General features: G+C 37.7%; 1 protein-coding gene and 1 non-coding gene across 2 annotated transcripts in view; both read left to right on the top strand.

The window, feature by feature from the left end:
• The window catches only part of BRMS1L (BRMS1 like transcriptional repressor), a 29,985-nt gene extending 26,415 nt beyond the window's left edge, over window positions 1-3,570 (top strand). The window contains exons 9-10 of the mRNA XM_029952457.1: window positions 54-180; window positions 1,970-3,570. Of these exons, the coding sequence (XP_029808317.1) occupies window positions 54-180; window positions 1,970-2,087 (245 nt within the window). The 3' untranslated portion in view covers window positions 2,088-3,570. The remainder of the gene's footprint in view (window positions 1-53; window positions 181-1,969) is intronic.
• A 10,439-nt stretch (window positions 3,571-14,009) lies between these two features.
• LOC115303135 lies at window positions 14,010-14,113 on the top strand. The gene has a single exon (XR_003913845.1). It is a non-coding gene; the product is annotated as a U6 spliceosomal RNA (small nuclear RNA).
• Window positions 14,114-14,875: the final 762 nt, after the last annotated feature.

The following is a 14,875-nucleotide window of genomic DNA, read 5'->3' as shown; positions in this document are numbered from 1 at the left end:
GTTCTTCTGACAATGTCTTATTAATGTAACAGTTTTTGAACTGATCCCTTTAGCCCCTGTGAAACTGGAAAAACATCTGCACAGCGCTAGATCTGAAGAAGGAAGATTATATTATGATGGTGAATGGTATATACGTGGACAAACAATATGTATTGATAAAAAAGATGAATGTCCTACAAGGTAAAAACTATCATTTCAGTGTTGCTCAGTATTAGAATTTACAACATTGTTGTCAATAAGTATTTGCCCCCTATGTAGTGCATTCCTAATGCACCATTATTTGCCTATGGATCCTTCCTTTTTCTTGGCATAGGATTTGTTTAGCATGTGTGTTTAGTATATGTGTTAACACTAGTGTTAATATTTATGTACCAATGTCACATAATTAAGTTCTTGAGCACAAGCATTAACACAAGAAAAAATGTTTGGAATTATTTAGCCAGGTAAGTAGTCCTATTTGTTAATTATTATAGTAGATGAATTCTTATGATTTTAATATTATGATCTTTAAATCAGACTATTACAAGTTTTTGGTGGACATATTAATCCTTAACTTTTTGGGGTGTGTTACAGTATTTTGGACACCAAGATGTGTATCAGAGTAGGAAAGTAATGGAAAATTAATGAAAACCTTACGAGTAACAGTAATTACAGTATAACTTGAAAACTGAAAGTTGCCTTTTATAAAACTCAATCTGAGGGCACCTGGATGGCTCAGTCGGTTGAGCATCTGACTTCAGCTCAGGTCATGATCTCATAGCTTGTGAGTTCGAGCCCCGCATTGGGCTCTGTGCTGACAGCTTGGAGCCTGGAGCCTGCTTCAAATTCTGTGTCTCCTTCTCTCTCTGACCCTCCCCTGTTCATACTCTGTCTCTCTCTCTGCCCCTTCCCCCCTTCTCAAAAATAAAGAAACAATAATAATAAAATAAAATAAAACACAATCTGGCTTAAATAAGGTTTATATAATTATATAGCTTTCTAAGTTTTTTTTTTAAGACTTTATTTTTTTTAAGTAATCTTTACAACCAATGTTGGACTCAAACCCACAACCCTGAGATCAAGAGTCACACACTCCACTAACTGAGCCAGCCAGGCACTTCTATAGCCCTCTAAGTTTTATCTGTTGGTAGCTTTTGGAAACTATTAATGCTAATTACTGCTTTTGTTCCTTCAGTAGTTCAGGATTTAATTCTCAGAGTGGTAGCCTCTACAATATGGAGGAATCTTTTTCTAGGTATGGATGGTAAATGAAGTGTTTGTATTTAGTGAAGAATACTGATTTTCCAAATATGGTGGTTTTACTTGAATTATAATTTCATCTTTAAAGTTTTAGGATCCTAAGAGCATTGTGTATTGTAACTTTTCTCATAGAAGTCCACTCAGCTAAGTACGAGGTTATACGTGATACCCCCAGATTCTTTGTTTTATCTGACTGCTTTTAAGACATTTTCCTTATGCTTAGCATAAATGTGATTTAAAAAGAGATGAAATAGTATAAGAGGGTTAACACAAATCTATTTTTTAAAATATTTCTACGTACTAGATAAGTAGTGTCAAAAAGGAACCCATACAAGTACCACAGATGGGAATTAGGGTTTGGTATCTGGAAGATTTCCTACAGCCAGGGCTGATCAGAATTGGAGGTGTAATCCTATATAATTAGTGTTCTTAGTTCCACTGTGTGTTTTCTTAGGGGGGCCTGGTGGGGGGCTGGGGATGTAGGAATGATGTGCATTTATTTAATAGCTCTAATCGTAAATATGACCAATTTTATCAAGGAAAGAAAATAAATTGCTGAATGTGATGTTTCTGACAATAATGCAGCAGCATTGTGGTAAATGACAATTATATACCTGAATCTACTTTCACAGTCTGGCTATTTTGGTTTTATAACTAGTACTCTAAAATGAGTGGAGGAGGCGGATTGCGATTCATTCATTCCTTCCTTTTCTCCCCCCCCCCCTTTTAGTGCTGTAATTACAACAATTAACCATGATGAAGTTTGGTTTAAGAGGCCTGATGGAAGCAAATCTAAGCTTTACATTTCACAGCTACAGAAAGGAAAATATTCAATTAAACATTCATAATCATGATTTAAGTGTTATCTAAAGCTACCTTATTAGTGTTATCAAGTGTGATGTGCCATGGGAGTTAAAAATGTATTCAATAACTTAATATTCTCATCAAATCATGAGAGACTGTATTTGTAGGTAGTTCTCTGAGTAGATCTCATATTGATATGTCAGTGAGACAGTAATAAAAACTTAATCATGATCATTACATTTATTTGCCTTTTAGGTCCAATGACCAATAGGTATATATGATAGGGTTTTCTTACTAAACTTTTGTCTTTGTTTTTTAAAAATATTATACAAATCTGTCTTATCTTTAGTAAACTATGTTGCTAAATGGCTATATTTGTCTGCAGTTTCTTTGATTTTCCATCTTTGTCACTCATTGCATTTGTAAATAAGCCTCATAAAATGTTTCCTATAAATGGTTTGTACTAGTACAGTAGTGTTAAATCAGAATTGAAATTTAAACATATATACGTGAGTATGTAAATATGGCATCATCAGCTAATTTAGAACTGATGGCCTTACTTTACAATCTTGTTTTACCCAACATTAAGCTATTGGGTCTGACTGCTAAAGGGAGCACTTTTGTAGACTAGCAGCTTTCCTTCTCCTCTTGATTGTATGGTGGTGACCTATTTTTACAAATTACACTTAATGTTAATTAGTAAAATTAGTGTCAAGTAATAACATGCTTCTACCTGTATTTCTCGTGAACCTTTAGAGGGCAGGTGTTTGTGCCTGGTATTTATGATGTGGTATATAAGTGCTGAATAGTAACTGACAGTATTGTGGTGCTTGCTGTACATGTCTGATCTTTTGAAACAGATTTTTAGTAAGCATTTTCCAGAGGTAAAACTAGGTTCTTATCTTAATTTTATTCCTAGGGCAAAGTAGACAGGGATAATTTTCTTGAATCTATTCCCAAATTAATTTTTTATCTTTGGTGTTTCTACACTTTAAGGCCACTTGGTGCAATTTAGAAAGTATTGACCTCTCTTCCCTTAGCCACATTCAAAATCAACTTCTAAAACCTCAGGAACAGTACAAAGAATTGAAGCCCTCAATATGGCAGCACAGTTGGCTGTAGTATATGTTAGGGTACAACCAAATCAAGTATTCCTGGTGGTCTTGTGCACTTTAATTTCTGTTACAATGAGACTGAAAAGGATGAGGAAGAGAGCTACTTATTAACACTTAGGGCAGGAATATCTGCTTTATTCCGTTTGTTTTCTTACTATTTTACCTCTGCAAGCATCTTCCTGTGCAGATCACTACTTCACAGTTGCCAAATGTTAAAATATTTGACTTCTGAAATTCATTATCAGCAAAGTTATGTACTTTGTTCTGTTTCTAATTAACTTTAGCAAATGTATATAATGTCATAATCCAATAGTATTTGACAGTACTTATGTATACAATGTTTCATAAGCATTTTTAATAAGATTTGTATTTTTAAATTTAGTATATAATAAAAAGATGTGTTGGAGTGTCATTTGTAGTGTCTTTAATTACAGGTGTGTAGGTCCTGTATTAGATATAACCTATCCACTTCCAAGAATGGTTTGAACCAATTTACATGAATAGATACAGAGAGTTGGAGTGTTGAACCGATGTTTTCTGCTTCCCTAAACCACAATTCAACCTCTGTTGGGATATAGGTATTCAAGATGGCCAAGTTATACTTAATTTAAAAATATGCATATATGTTATACGCTAATAAACATGTACTGTATGCATTCTGAAATTCTGAATAGAAAATCTTTCTTTTAAAAACTATGATTTAGTGCATTTACTTTCAGAACATACACAGCCTAATACTGTATTATATACAACTGTAATATTGACATTGATTCAGGTAAGCATATGTTCATCTATAATTAAAGTACTATAAAATATATTTTATTATTGGCAGTTTGCCATTAGACTCTGGTCAAAAAGTTAGACATTGTTAGAATGTGTGAAGTATGATTTATCAGTCACTGCTGCTGTTATTGTTTATGATCAGCCTCTGTCTTAGGATCAATTTATGGGCCTTTCCTGCCACTGCTCGCAGTATTTCATGTTCTGCCATTTCCCATTTAAAAGAAATCCAGCCATCAGTAATCCAGTGCATCATTAATAACGATTCACAAATACTAATAGCCCACTCCTCTCATTGGTAGCCGGAGCACTGAGTACTTCCCACTGCAGCCTTCCTCATGTGAAAGTTGTTCGGATGCACACATTACCTATTGCAACTCAGAACTCAAACACCAGTCTGAGAACGATGTACACCTCACTGATAATTATTCAAAAAGAAGAGCAAGGATTTGGCTGTTATTCCCAGGGTTTCATTTGTGGACCCAGTAAGTTCAGTACACAAAAACTGAAGTAAAATGAATTTATAAGGTAAGAAAAGTAGATGCAGGATGAATATACTAGTTAGGATTTATGTAGTCTCGTGTCAAATTGGAATATAAACTATTTTAGTTGCTAAAGATAAGGAACTCTAAAACATTTTTTAGAAGAACATGAAAGGTTAGAATGGGGTTAGGGAAAAACGTCTCTTCCTTACATTCTTTGGCCAGTAGGTCAGGTGGGATTCACTGAGGCAGTTTCCCCATTGGGTCACTGTGGCCCAGTCTTGCCCTTTACTTCACAGGCTCAGAAACTTGAACTTTATCTATATAAACTTTATCCTGTTATGAGCTCCTCCACCCCTCCCCCAAATTCATACCTAAAGCACTACCCCCAGCGCCTCAGAATGTGACTGTATTTGAAGATAGGGTCCTTAGGTGATCAGTTAAAGTGACATCATTTCAGGGTAGGCCCTAATCCAATCTGACTGATGTCCTTAGAAGAGGAAATTTGGACATCAGACATGTGCACAGGGAGGAGACTCTAGGATAGAGCAACGTAACTCTGCCAAACAAGGAGAGACACCTCAGAAGAAACCAGACCTGCTGACAGCCTTGATCCTGGACTTTAACATCCAGCACTGTGAAGAAATAAGTTTGTGTTGTGTAAGCCACCCAGTCTGTGGCAGCCCTGGCACCCTGATATATGCCCCAAGGTGACTGCTCTGGGGGTGTCAGGTTGACCAACTCACAGGGGATGGAAGGGGCAGCCAAGTGTCAACTTAATCATGTAAATTGGGGAGTATAACTGAGAAGGAGACCTGACTCCTCAAGTCAGCTCTTTCCTTCAGGAAGATCTGTGTAAAACCACCATGTGATCAGAAGATTTGTTTCTTCTGTGGTGGATACACTACTATCATCTTATGTTTAACTTTTTTTTCCCCCCCGATGCCCTGCTGACCAAGATCTTTCCTCTGTTAATGGGCTGTGCAGGCCTGGCCCATTTTCCTCCTCTAAGTTCTTCCTATACCATCAGCCTGCCCATTCTGGCCAGTTTATTGGACTAGAGTAGACCTTGATGCCTGGGCGGCCAGTAATAGTACTTAATTTTTAATGCTTGCCATGCACCAGGAACCATGTTTAATGTATAAACAGAACATATTTGATACTTTTCATGTTTAAAATAAAATGAACATAATGTAAGAATTCTAATATGTTTACTCTTCATAAATTCATCCTATAAGGAATTTCTGCTCATGAGATTTTTCACAAGGTTTGAGAGGCAATATACTTGTATTTGGAGTGTTCTAGAACAGTTGCTTTTATCTCAAGTTGCTAACCTTTCTGAGAAATGTGTGTTTATCTCTCCTTCCCTCACCACCCACCCTCCTACTCATCTATCCATGCATCTATCCATCCATCATTAGAAAGCAACCATAAGTCTAAAATTTCTTTGCTCCCAAACTTGAAGCTAATCTATTCTTTTTCAAAGGCACATTTTATATTCAAGTAAGGTCAAGGGAAAAAGTTATGTAATAACAGTCTTTGAAGTTTACTTTTCCTGCCCTTATCCGTTTTCCTGTGTGTAATATGGGTCTGAGGTGGGTGGCTTTGCCAGCCTGTTACCCTCTCGTGAAGAGAGAAGTGTTGTTAATTCTAGTCCAAAAGCAGGCCCCTTGGAGGATTTCATCTCTACCAGAGCAGAGTACAATTTATGTCAAACTGCTTAGAAAACCAGATCCTTGAGCTGAGGCTAAATGACATCTGCGTATATTAGAGGGATGTGAAAAGAAATGTCAGATTTCACTTATTATTGAAAGAATTTGAAAATGGCATTGTTGATGGCAGAAACAGTAAAGTGCTTTCACTTGACAATAAATTTATGATTTTAGTACATTATATTTAAATACATTCATGGGCAATTGTACTCCTTAAGGAAAGCTGATTAAAAAAAAAAAAAGACTTAAGGCCCTGTTTCAATTACTCACGACTACAGCAGGTTTTCATTTTCATTAATTTACATTGTATTTATAATAACAGTATCCCCTACACAAGGTCTACTTGGTTTGGGTCTTTCCTACACACCCACATGAGCTGCACCCTGTCGTGCCCAAGGGTTCTCGTGTTCTTTGTCTCACTCCATCACAGTCACACAGTGGCCTTGTCTGAGGTGGGTGCTTTATGAGATTGTTTCTGTTCCAGGAGAACACCGAGGCCCAGCAGTGAGTGCCAGGCCGTTCCGAGTTTCCTCCTTCTCACATGTGCGTTTGCAACTCTATCAATATCTTTTGTTTTTATTCCTTGAATTTGTGGTGAAATTACAAAAGTTCATTATCATTTTAAAGATGAAAATGATATGAAGCCCTAGTGTTTGTGATAAATGTTGCAAGGATCATAAAACCAACTTAAGAGAAGTAGAAAAAGAAATTCATTAGAAGGGTCTTGTAACACAAGGAAGATTGGGGTGCAGAGGGACTCTGGGCCAGCTGGAAGCAGGAAGTTAAATGCCAAGAAATTACGCATCTTCCATCTCTTCAGCTCCCTGTGTCAGGGAGTTTCTCCACAGCTCAGGAAACTTAATTGCCTGTGGTTCTCAATCTTCCCGGTTTCAATATGAAAGGGAGACTGATTCTATATCCACCGCTACAGCTTGAGAGATTCCAGTGAAGGGTTCCAGCCTGAGTTACAGGCCCACCTTGTCTAAACAACTGTGACCAAGACTGGCAGAGCATGAGAGATGCGCATGCTCCGTGGGAGCCACGTGGTTCTGGGAGAAGCCTTTCTTGGAAAAAGTGGAACTGAAGTGCTCCACAGGCAAAAGAATTGAGGTTCAGCAGGGAGTGTCAAAACAAAGCAAAACAGGTCTGGGTTTTAGAAATAGGACATTTGCTATCAAGAAAAGGGCAGGAGACCAATTAGGTCATCACAATCATCCTTGTAAAATATACTAAAGGCTGGAATTAGGGTAATATCTGTGGCACAGGAGAAAAGAGTGATTTCAGAAAATGTTCCCAAGTTAAAATCTATAGGACTTGATAATTAATATGAGGGGTCGAAATATATAACTAGCCCTTACACAGGATTTATCATGTCACAAGCACTGTTCTAAGCACATGGCATATATTAATTCACTGAATCTTCCTCACAACCCTATGAAACATTAGGTGTCATTATTTTCATTTTCAGATGAGGACGTTGTGAGGCACACGAAGGTTAAGAAATTGCCCATGGTCACACAGCTGGTAAGTGGCGGAGTTCACAGTTAGTCTTGCCCTGAAGCTTATGAGTTTAATCCTGTACCACAGCGTCTCCAAGGTCTGAATTTGGGTGGATTGTTGCCTGAATCAAGGGAAGGAACACAGGAGTACAGTTGGGGCTGGGGGAGGGAGACAAAGAAGAGATAATGTTTGTTTGTTTTATATGTTAAGTTCATGTGACCAGATGGAAATACTCAGCAGGTAACTTGTAATATATAACTTGGGTGAGGGCAGAGATTTATATTTGGGATTGTTAGAGCACAAGTGGTAGCTAAAGTCAAGGAAGAGAGCGAAAACTTCTAAAAGAGCTTGAAAGGATGACATGCAGCCTGAAGGAAAACCAACACTTAAAAAGAAGGTAGAAGAATGATGATGAAAATTAATTATCACCATAATCAGTGGAGATAAGGAGAAATAGGCACCCTTGTATACTGTTAGTGGGAGTGTAAATTGGTACAATATATTTGCAGGAAATTTTAGCAATACCTAATAAACTATAAAATTCCCTACCACTTGACTAAGCAATTTTAACTGAAATGTATGCTACAATTATACTCTTTCCCAAGGTTAAAACTATGTGTCCAAGAGGATTCACTTCAGTCTTTTTTGATAAGAGAAGAAAGAGGGAAGGAAAGGAAACAATCTAACTATCAGTTCCATACCGTGGAATTCCATTTTATGGTTGTTCCGTAAAATGAATACGGTGCAGTCATTAAAAAGGACAAGGGAGATCTGTGGGGGCTGATATGGGATGATCACCAAGACGAATGAGATTAAAAAGAAAACGAGACACACAGCAGAATACACACACTCTTCCTTTACTGTAAATAATAGGCCCTGCCGTGCCCTAGTTTATTTACCTGGCAGAAACAACCGATAGAGGGCCAGAATCGTAGAGAATCTTTAAAAGCTCAAAATGGAGGTAGATAGAGGGAAAGCCCAAAGAACCAGGTGAGGCCACAGGAGGCATGTCGCAGGCAGAGTGGCCGGAGCTGCAGCCTCTCCTTGGGTGTCTTCCCGCCTTGGCAGTCATTGGCAGAGAGCGGGCTTGGGCCCTGACCGGTGCCGAGAGCTCCCCGGAGCAGCTGCACCAGGAGCAGGGAGAGAAGAGCGCCCACTCGTGTATGCCTGAGGACCCCTGCAGCCGGTATCTGACCCTTGGCAACATTTATCACAAACACTAGGGCTTCATAGTCTGTTGATTTTCATTTTAAAAATGATAATGAACTTTTGTAATTTCACCACAAATTCAAGGAATAAAAACAAAAGATATTGGTAGAGTTGCAAACGCACATGTGAGAAGGAGGAAACTCGGAACGGCCTGGCACTCACTGCTGGGCCTCGGTGTTCTCCTGGAACAGAAACAATCTCATAAAGCACCCACCTCAGACAAGGCCACTGTGTGACTGTGATGGAGTGAGACAACAGGAAACCTCTTCCTCTCAAAATCTTGTTTAACTAAAGGTAGAAACAAGGTCAGTCTGAAGACAACAAAAATACTAAACCTCCCCACTACTACTAATATGACTGACTGCTACTGCTTTATCAATTACATCCTTGGCCTTGCTTCATTCCTCCTGTCTTATAAATAAGTTTAATCATAAAATTGCCCCCACTTCCTGACACTTCTTTGAACCCTATCCAAAACTCCTTATACATTATCATCCTATAATTCCTTTTTTTAAAAGTTTTATTTATTTTGAGAGAGAGTGTGTGTATGGGAGGGGCAGAGCAAGGGAGAGAGAATCCCAAGCAGGCTCCATGCTGTCGGCACAGAGCCCAACATGGGGCTCGAACTCCCAATCCGTGAGATCATGACTTGAGCCGAAACCAATAGTCAGATGTTTAACCAACGGAACCACCCAACTGCCCCTGTAAGTCCTTTTTTTTTAACACCTTCTTTCTCAGACACCCACAGTTCCCTGCAGTGAGCAAGAGGCCCGCTTGTTCAATTACAGGCTTGGTCGTGGTGGTCTTTAGCTAGAGGGCTAAAGACATGGAACATTTAAAACAAAAACATTTCTTGTTGTTGGACGGTTTTTCATTGGATTTAACCTAAAGATCCTTAAGTATATTTTGGACCATCTTCTGGGAGCTCCCAATATGTAATTATTGTTATAATGACTGATAAAACAAACGGTAGGCTTTGGTTTTCAATTACATGTTATAAAAGAATCATAAAAGACAAGACAAAATGAAAGCACATTTCATGAAAGACATTTGTACTGTAATCTAAGTTAGAGAGCACTCTGCTTTCAAAACCAGGAAATAATGTTAATATTCCTACTGTGTTAACCAGGGACTCTCTCCCAAAAACATAAAAGCTGTAATACTAACGCATTTTGATTAAAACCTGAAGGTGGCAGTAAATTCCTAGAAAACGTAGCGACTTAGTTTAGAATTTGTATTTTTTCTTCTAATTATTCAAAATTGCATAGTGAGACTGCAGTTGCATTTAATTATTCTGTGTACTAATTAAGGGATCTTCAGGAAGAAGATGAAGATCTAAACAAGGATTATATTGTTATTACTGTTTACTGACTGAAAAGAAGTCACCATGTAAAAGGCTTAGGAACATTGCAACGGATTATATGCTTTAGAGTTACTATAGAAACAAAGCATGTAATTAAACAAAAGGAAACATTAGAACTTTAATACAAGCCAAAGTGCTCTGAAGGGACGTGGTATTAAATAGACAGTTTATATTTGTCTATGAAATTTATAACCTTGTTGGAAACCTTTTGCCCCATACTTTTCCAATTTTATCAGCATTCTTAAAATAGAATTTTGTACCATTGTGTTTTTACCCAATGATCTACTTATAATCAATAGATTCTCTAGACTTATTAATCAGGAATGGCTTAACCAATAATTTAATATAGAGGATTTGTAAATAGCAAATTAATATTAATTCATATTGGAAAATGAATTATTTTTTAAGTTCTTTTAATGTCATTTATTTTTGAGTGACAGAGAAAGAGAGTGAGAGAGAGAGCATGAGCAGGGTAAGGACAGAGAGAGAGGGAGACACAGAATCCAAAGTAGTCTCCAGGCTCTGGGTGGTTGCACAGAGCTCAACAAGGGACTTGAACTCATGGACTGTGAGATCATGACCTGAGCCAAAGTCGGATGCTTAACCAACTGAGCCACCCAGGAGTTCCTTTATTGACCTTTTATATAAAGATCTAGAACTAGATTGTTTCATAGTTTCTTCTCTTGAGACTAAACACTGTCCCTGGTACATTGAGTTATATCCAAAGTTATTGTGAGGTTTTAGTGACCTCAGTACATAGGCACAAGATTATTAGAGCTTTGAAAATTAGGACCCATAAGATTTTTATAATCTTTCTAGAAAAATGTTAAGCAAGTACTGTGTATGTCATTGTGTAAATATACCAAATAAAGTAGTTAATTTTGTTGAGAAGATATTTGTTATTTGATGTTGATATTTTAAATATCTTCCTATGACGATGCTAATATATGAATATCAGTTTAGAAAGTACTAAAATAGATGATTTAGATTTTAAAGATGTTATTTCATTCCTCCATTTTTATTTAACTTTATTTTAAGGCTGTACTATAATAATAAACTTAATTTGGATAAATCCAAATTTAATTTTCATAAATCTAAGAATTTGTTTTTATCCTTCTTTATGATAATCTCTCTTAGGCAGTCAGAAATTTTACATAAATACTGAAAGAGGGTAGTTGTGAGTTTGTTTGTTTTGGCCAGGGAAAAATATGAAGTTAGAAGCATAGACACATGCATATACTTATTCCAGAAATACTACACCTGTTCATAATAAAAATGTCCAAAACAGTGTACCAGTTATTCCCAACAATTATATGTGCTGCCGAAGCAAGCACTGTTCTCAACAATTATAAATGCTTGTCCATTTCATCTTCAAATACTGTTTAGATTTGTTTGTAATACTTTAAAACTTGTAGTAAAAAACAAAACAGAACAAAATTGCAGATTCTGTATGACTTAGAGCTATTTTAGCTTATGGTGCTAGAATTCCATTTTTGTTAGTTGGAGAATATAAGAGTAAATATAAATAACTCCCTATGTGTGATCACCATCTGAAAAATATGTACCAGTGAAGTCTGCATTATTTTGGAATTGTTGACTAGTGGTGGTGGATACTGGCTGCCAGCAGAGGGCGCTTTGAGGTTTCTCTGTTAGAATTCCAGCACCTTGGTGGCTGAGCCTAGACTGTCTTCAAACTGTTTTCCTAAGAGTAAAGACATTCCTAACATTTCTTTAGTCTCTTATGATTTGCTGTCTAATTTTACAAACTTTTAGACCATGTGGCAAGGGATGAGAAGGCTAGCTAAAAAATCCAGCGCAGTTCCCTGCTGACTGCATAAGCAGATGTGTAAGAGACGGTCCTATGGCATGAAATTTGAGGGAGGCAGGAAACTCCCTGGCTATTTAATCCCAGCCCCTTTCAAGCTCCATCACTACTGTCAGTAGTTCTCCCCTAGAGATCTGCGTGAAGCCCAAAAATAAAAGTATGTGGTTTTAAAACAGTCAATAAGAAAATGAACACCAGATGGAACAGAGGGAGCCCAAGCGGGGATCAGTGCTGCAGCAGTCTTCTGGATGACCCAGGGCAATGGTTTCATACTTTCTGACAGGGTCACATGTCCTAGTACATTCACGTGTATATACACACACAGACAACACATGCATTGGAAACAAAAAGTATCTTAAAACAGTATTTACCCTTCTAATGTATGAAAGAGATACATATATAATATTTGTTGCCTTTTTTTTCCTTTATAAAAAAGTAGGTTCAACGCCCAACGTGGGGCTTGAACTCAGGAACCTATGATCCACAGGTGCATGCTCCACCAAATGAGCCAGCCAGGCGCCCTGAGATATATATAATTCTTAAATAATCAAATGAAATACAGAAAATAAATTCTAATGGGTTTTTCAAGGAAACTGACAAACTTGGTTTAGAAATGTATGTGGAGGAACAAAAGGCTAAGTATAGTCAAAATGCTTCCAGAGAGCAGGAAAGAGACAACAGAGATGAAGAAAAGACGAGGTTAAGATTGAAGTGGGGTATGGCAATAGAATGAAGAAAAGCTCAGAAAACAAGCCAATGTACTATTTATTTTAATTGTCACATGTTTATTTTTTCAGATCTACTTTTTTTTTTTTTACAAAGATAATTTATTGTCAAGTTAGCTAACATATAGTGATGTGGTGTGCTCTTGGCTTCAGGAGTAGAGTCCTGTGATTCATCACTTCCATAAGACACCCAGTGCTCATCGCAACTGCCCCCCTCAATGCCCATCACCCATTTTCTCCTTCCCCTCGCCCCATTCCCTTCCACCCTCAGTATTTTCTCTGTATTTAGAAGTGTCTTATAGGGTGCCTGGGTGGCTCAGTTGGTTGTGTCCAACTTTGGGTTACGTCATGATTTCGTGATTTGTGGGTTCAAACCCCACGTCAGGCTCTGTGCTGACAGCTCAGAGCCTGGAGCCTGCTTTAGGTTCTGTCCTTCCCTCTCTCTCTCTGCCCCTCCACTGCTCACAGTCTGTCTTTATCAAAAATAGATAAGCATTTAAAAAAAAGCTCTTAAAAAAAGTCTCTTATGGTTTGCCTCCCTCTTTGTTTGTAACTATATATATTTTTTCTTTCCCTTTCCCCATGGTTGTTTGTTAAGTTTCTCAACTTCCACATATGAGTGAAAACATACGATATCTGTCTTTCTCCCAGTGATTTCTTTCACTTAGCTTAATACCCTCCAGTTACATCCAAGTTTTTCATTGCCGAGTAGTATTCGTTTGTATATATGTACCACATCTTTATCCATTCATCAGTTAATGGACATTTGAGCTCTTTCCATAATTTAAGCACCGTATTATTGAGCCCCACACAAAAACAACTAAAGAGAGAACTCTGTGATGTTAGAGAAGGTTTCCCATACCTTGCTTAGTGTGGGTGGCCAGAAAAACCATTTTTTATGTAAAAATAACTAAGAGATGCTTGAGTGGCTCAGTTAAGCGTCCAACTTCAGCTCAGGCCATGATCTCACAGCTCATGAGTTCAAGCCCAGCATTGGGACTGTGCTGATGGCTCAGAGCCTGGAGACTGCCTCGGATTCTGTGTCTCCCTCTCTCTCTCTCCCCTGCTCCTGCTCTGTCTCTCTCTCTCTCTCTCTCAAAAATGAAAAAATATTTTAAAAATTTAAAAAATAACTAAAAAGTATTAAGGTCAAATCCCATATAAAGTTATTATAATAAAAAGAGAAAGAGAAGTACACTACTGTTCCCATACCAGAAAGACATGTCCACAATACAGATCAGAACTGTCATCTACTCTGCCCGCTTGGGCAGCATATATACTAAAATTGGAATGATACAAATATTAGCACGGTCCCTGTGCAAGGATGGCACGCATGTTTGCAAGCATTCCACAGTTAAAGACAAAAATCCTGTGTCCTGTGATCTATTATTTCAAAATAACAAAAAATGTATTTTTTAAATGTTACAAGACATGAGAAAATGAAACACAGTAGTCTGCTCTTATTCATGGTTTCACTGACTGTGGTTTCTGTTACCTGCGGTCACGAAGCAGATGATCCTTCTGCTGGCATGATGTCAGAGGTCAATAGTCTCCTAACACTGGTCACCGCGCCTACATCATTCCCCTCACTTCATCTCCTCATGCAGGCATTTCATCATCTCACATCATCATCATCATCATAAGAGTGAATACAGTCCGATATTTTGAGAGAGAGAGACCATATTCATATAACTTTCATTAGATTATTATAATTGTTCTCTTATCATTAGTTATTAATCTCTTATTGTGCCTAATTTATAAACTTTATCATAGGTATGTGTGTATAGGAAAAAATATAGTATATGTAGGGTTTGGTACTGTCTGTGGTTCCAGGCATCCGCCGAGCACCTTGGAACAGAGTCCCCATGCATAATGGGTATCTACTATATATCATAATTGGGAAAACTCAGCGGCAGAACTCAGCAGGGAATAAACAATAAAAGAAAAAAGGCATTTCAAAAGTGAAGTCTAAATTAGAAGGAACACAGGAGTGAACAACCCATTACATATTGCCTTGAAAGAACCAGAAGGGGAAGGAGGAAAATTAAAAATCAACAACCAAAAAAATCAATGAAGTATGAGATTGAAGGGAGTCAAGAGGAAGCAACACATATTGAGGAT

This window comes from Suricata suricatta, chromosome 9 (genome assembly GCF_006229205.1).
Source record: "Suricata suricatta isolate VVHF042 chromosome 9, meerkat_22Aug2017_6uvM2_HiC, whole genome shotgun sequence".
Taxonomy (NCBI): Eukaryota; Metazoa; Chordata; class Mammalia; order Carnivora; family Herpestidae; genus Suricata; species Suricata suricatta.
This window is presented reverse-complemented; position numbering and strand designations above follow the sequence as displayed.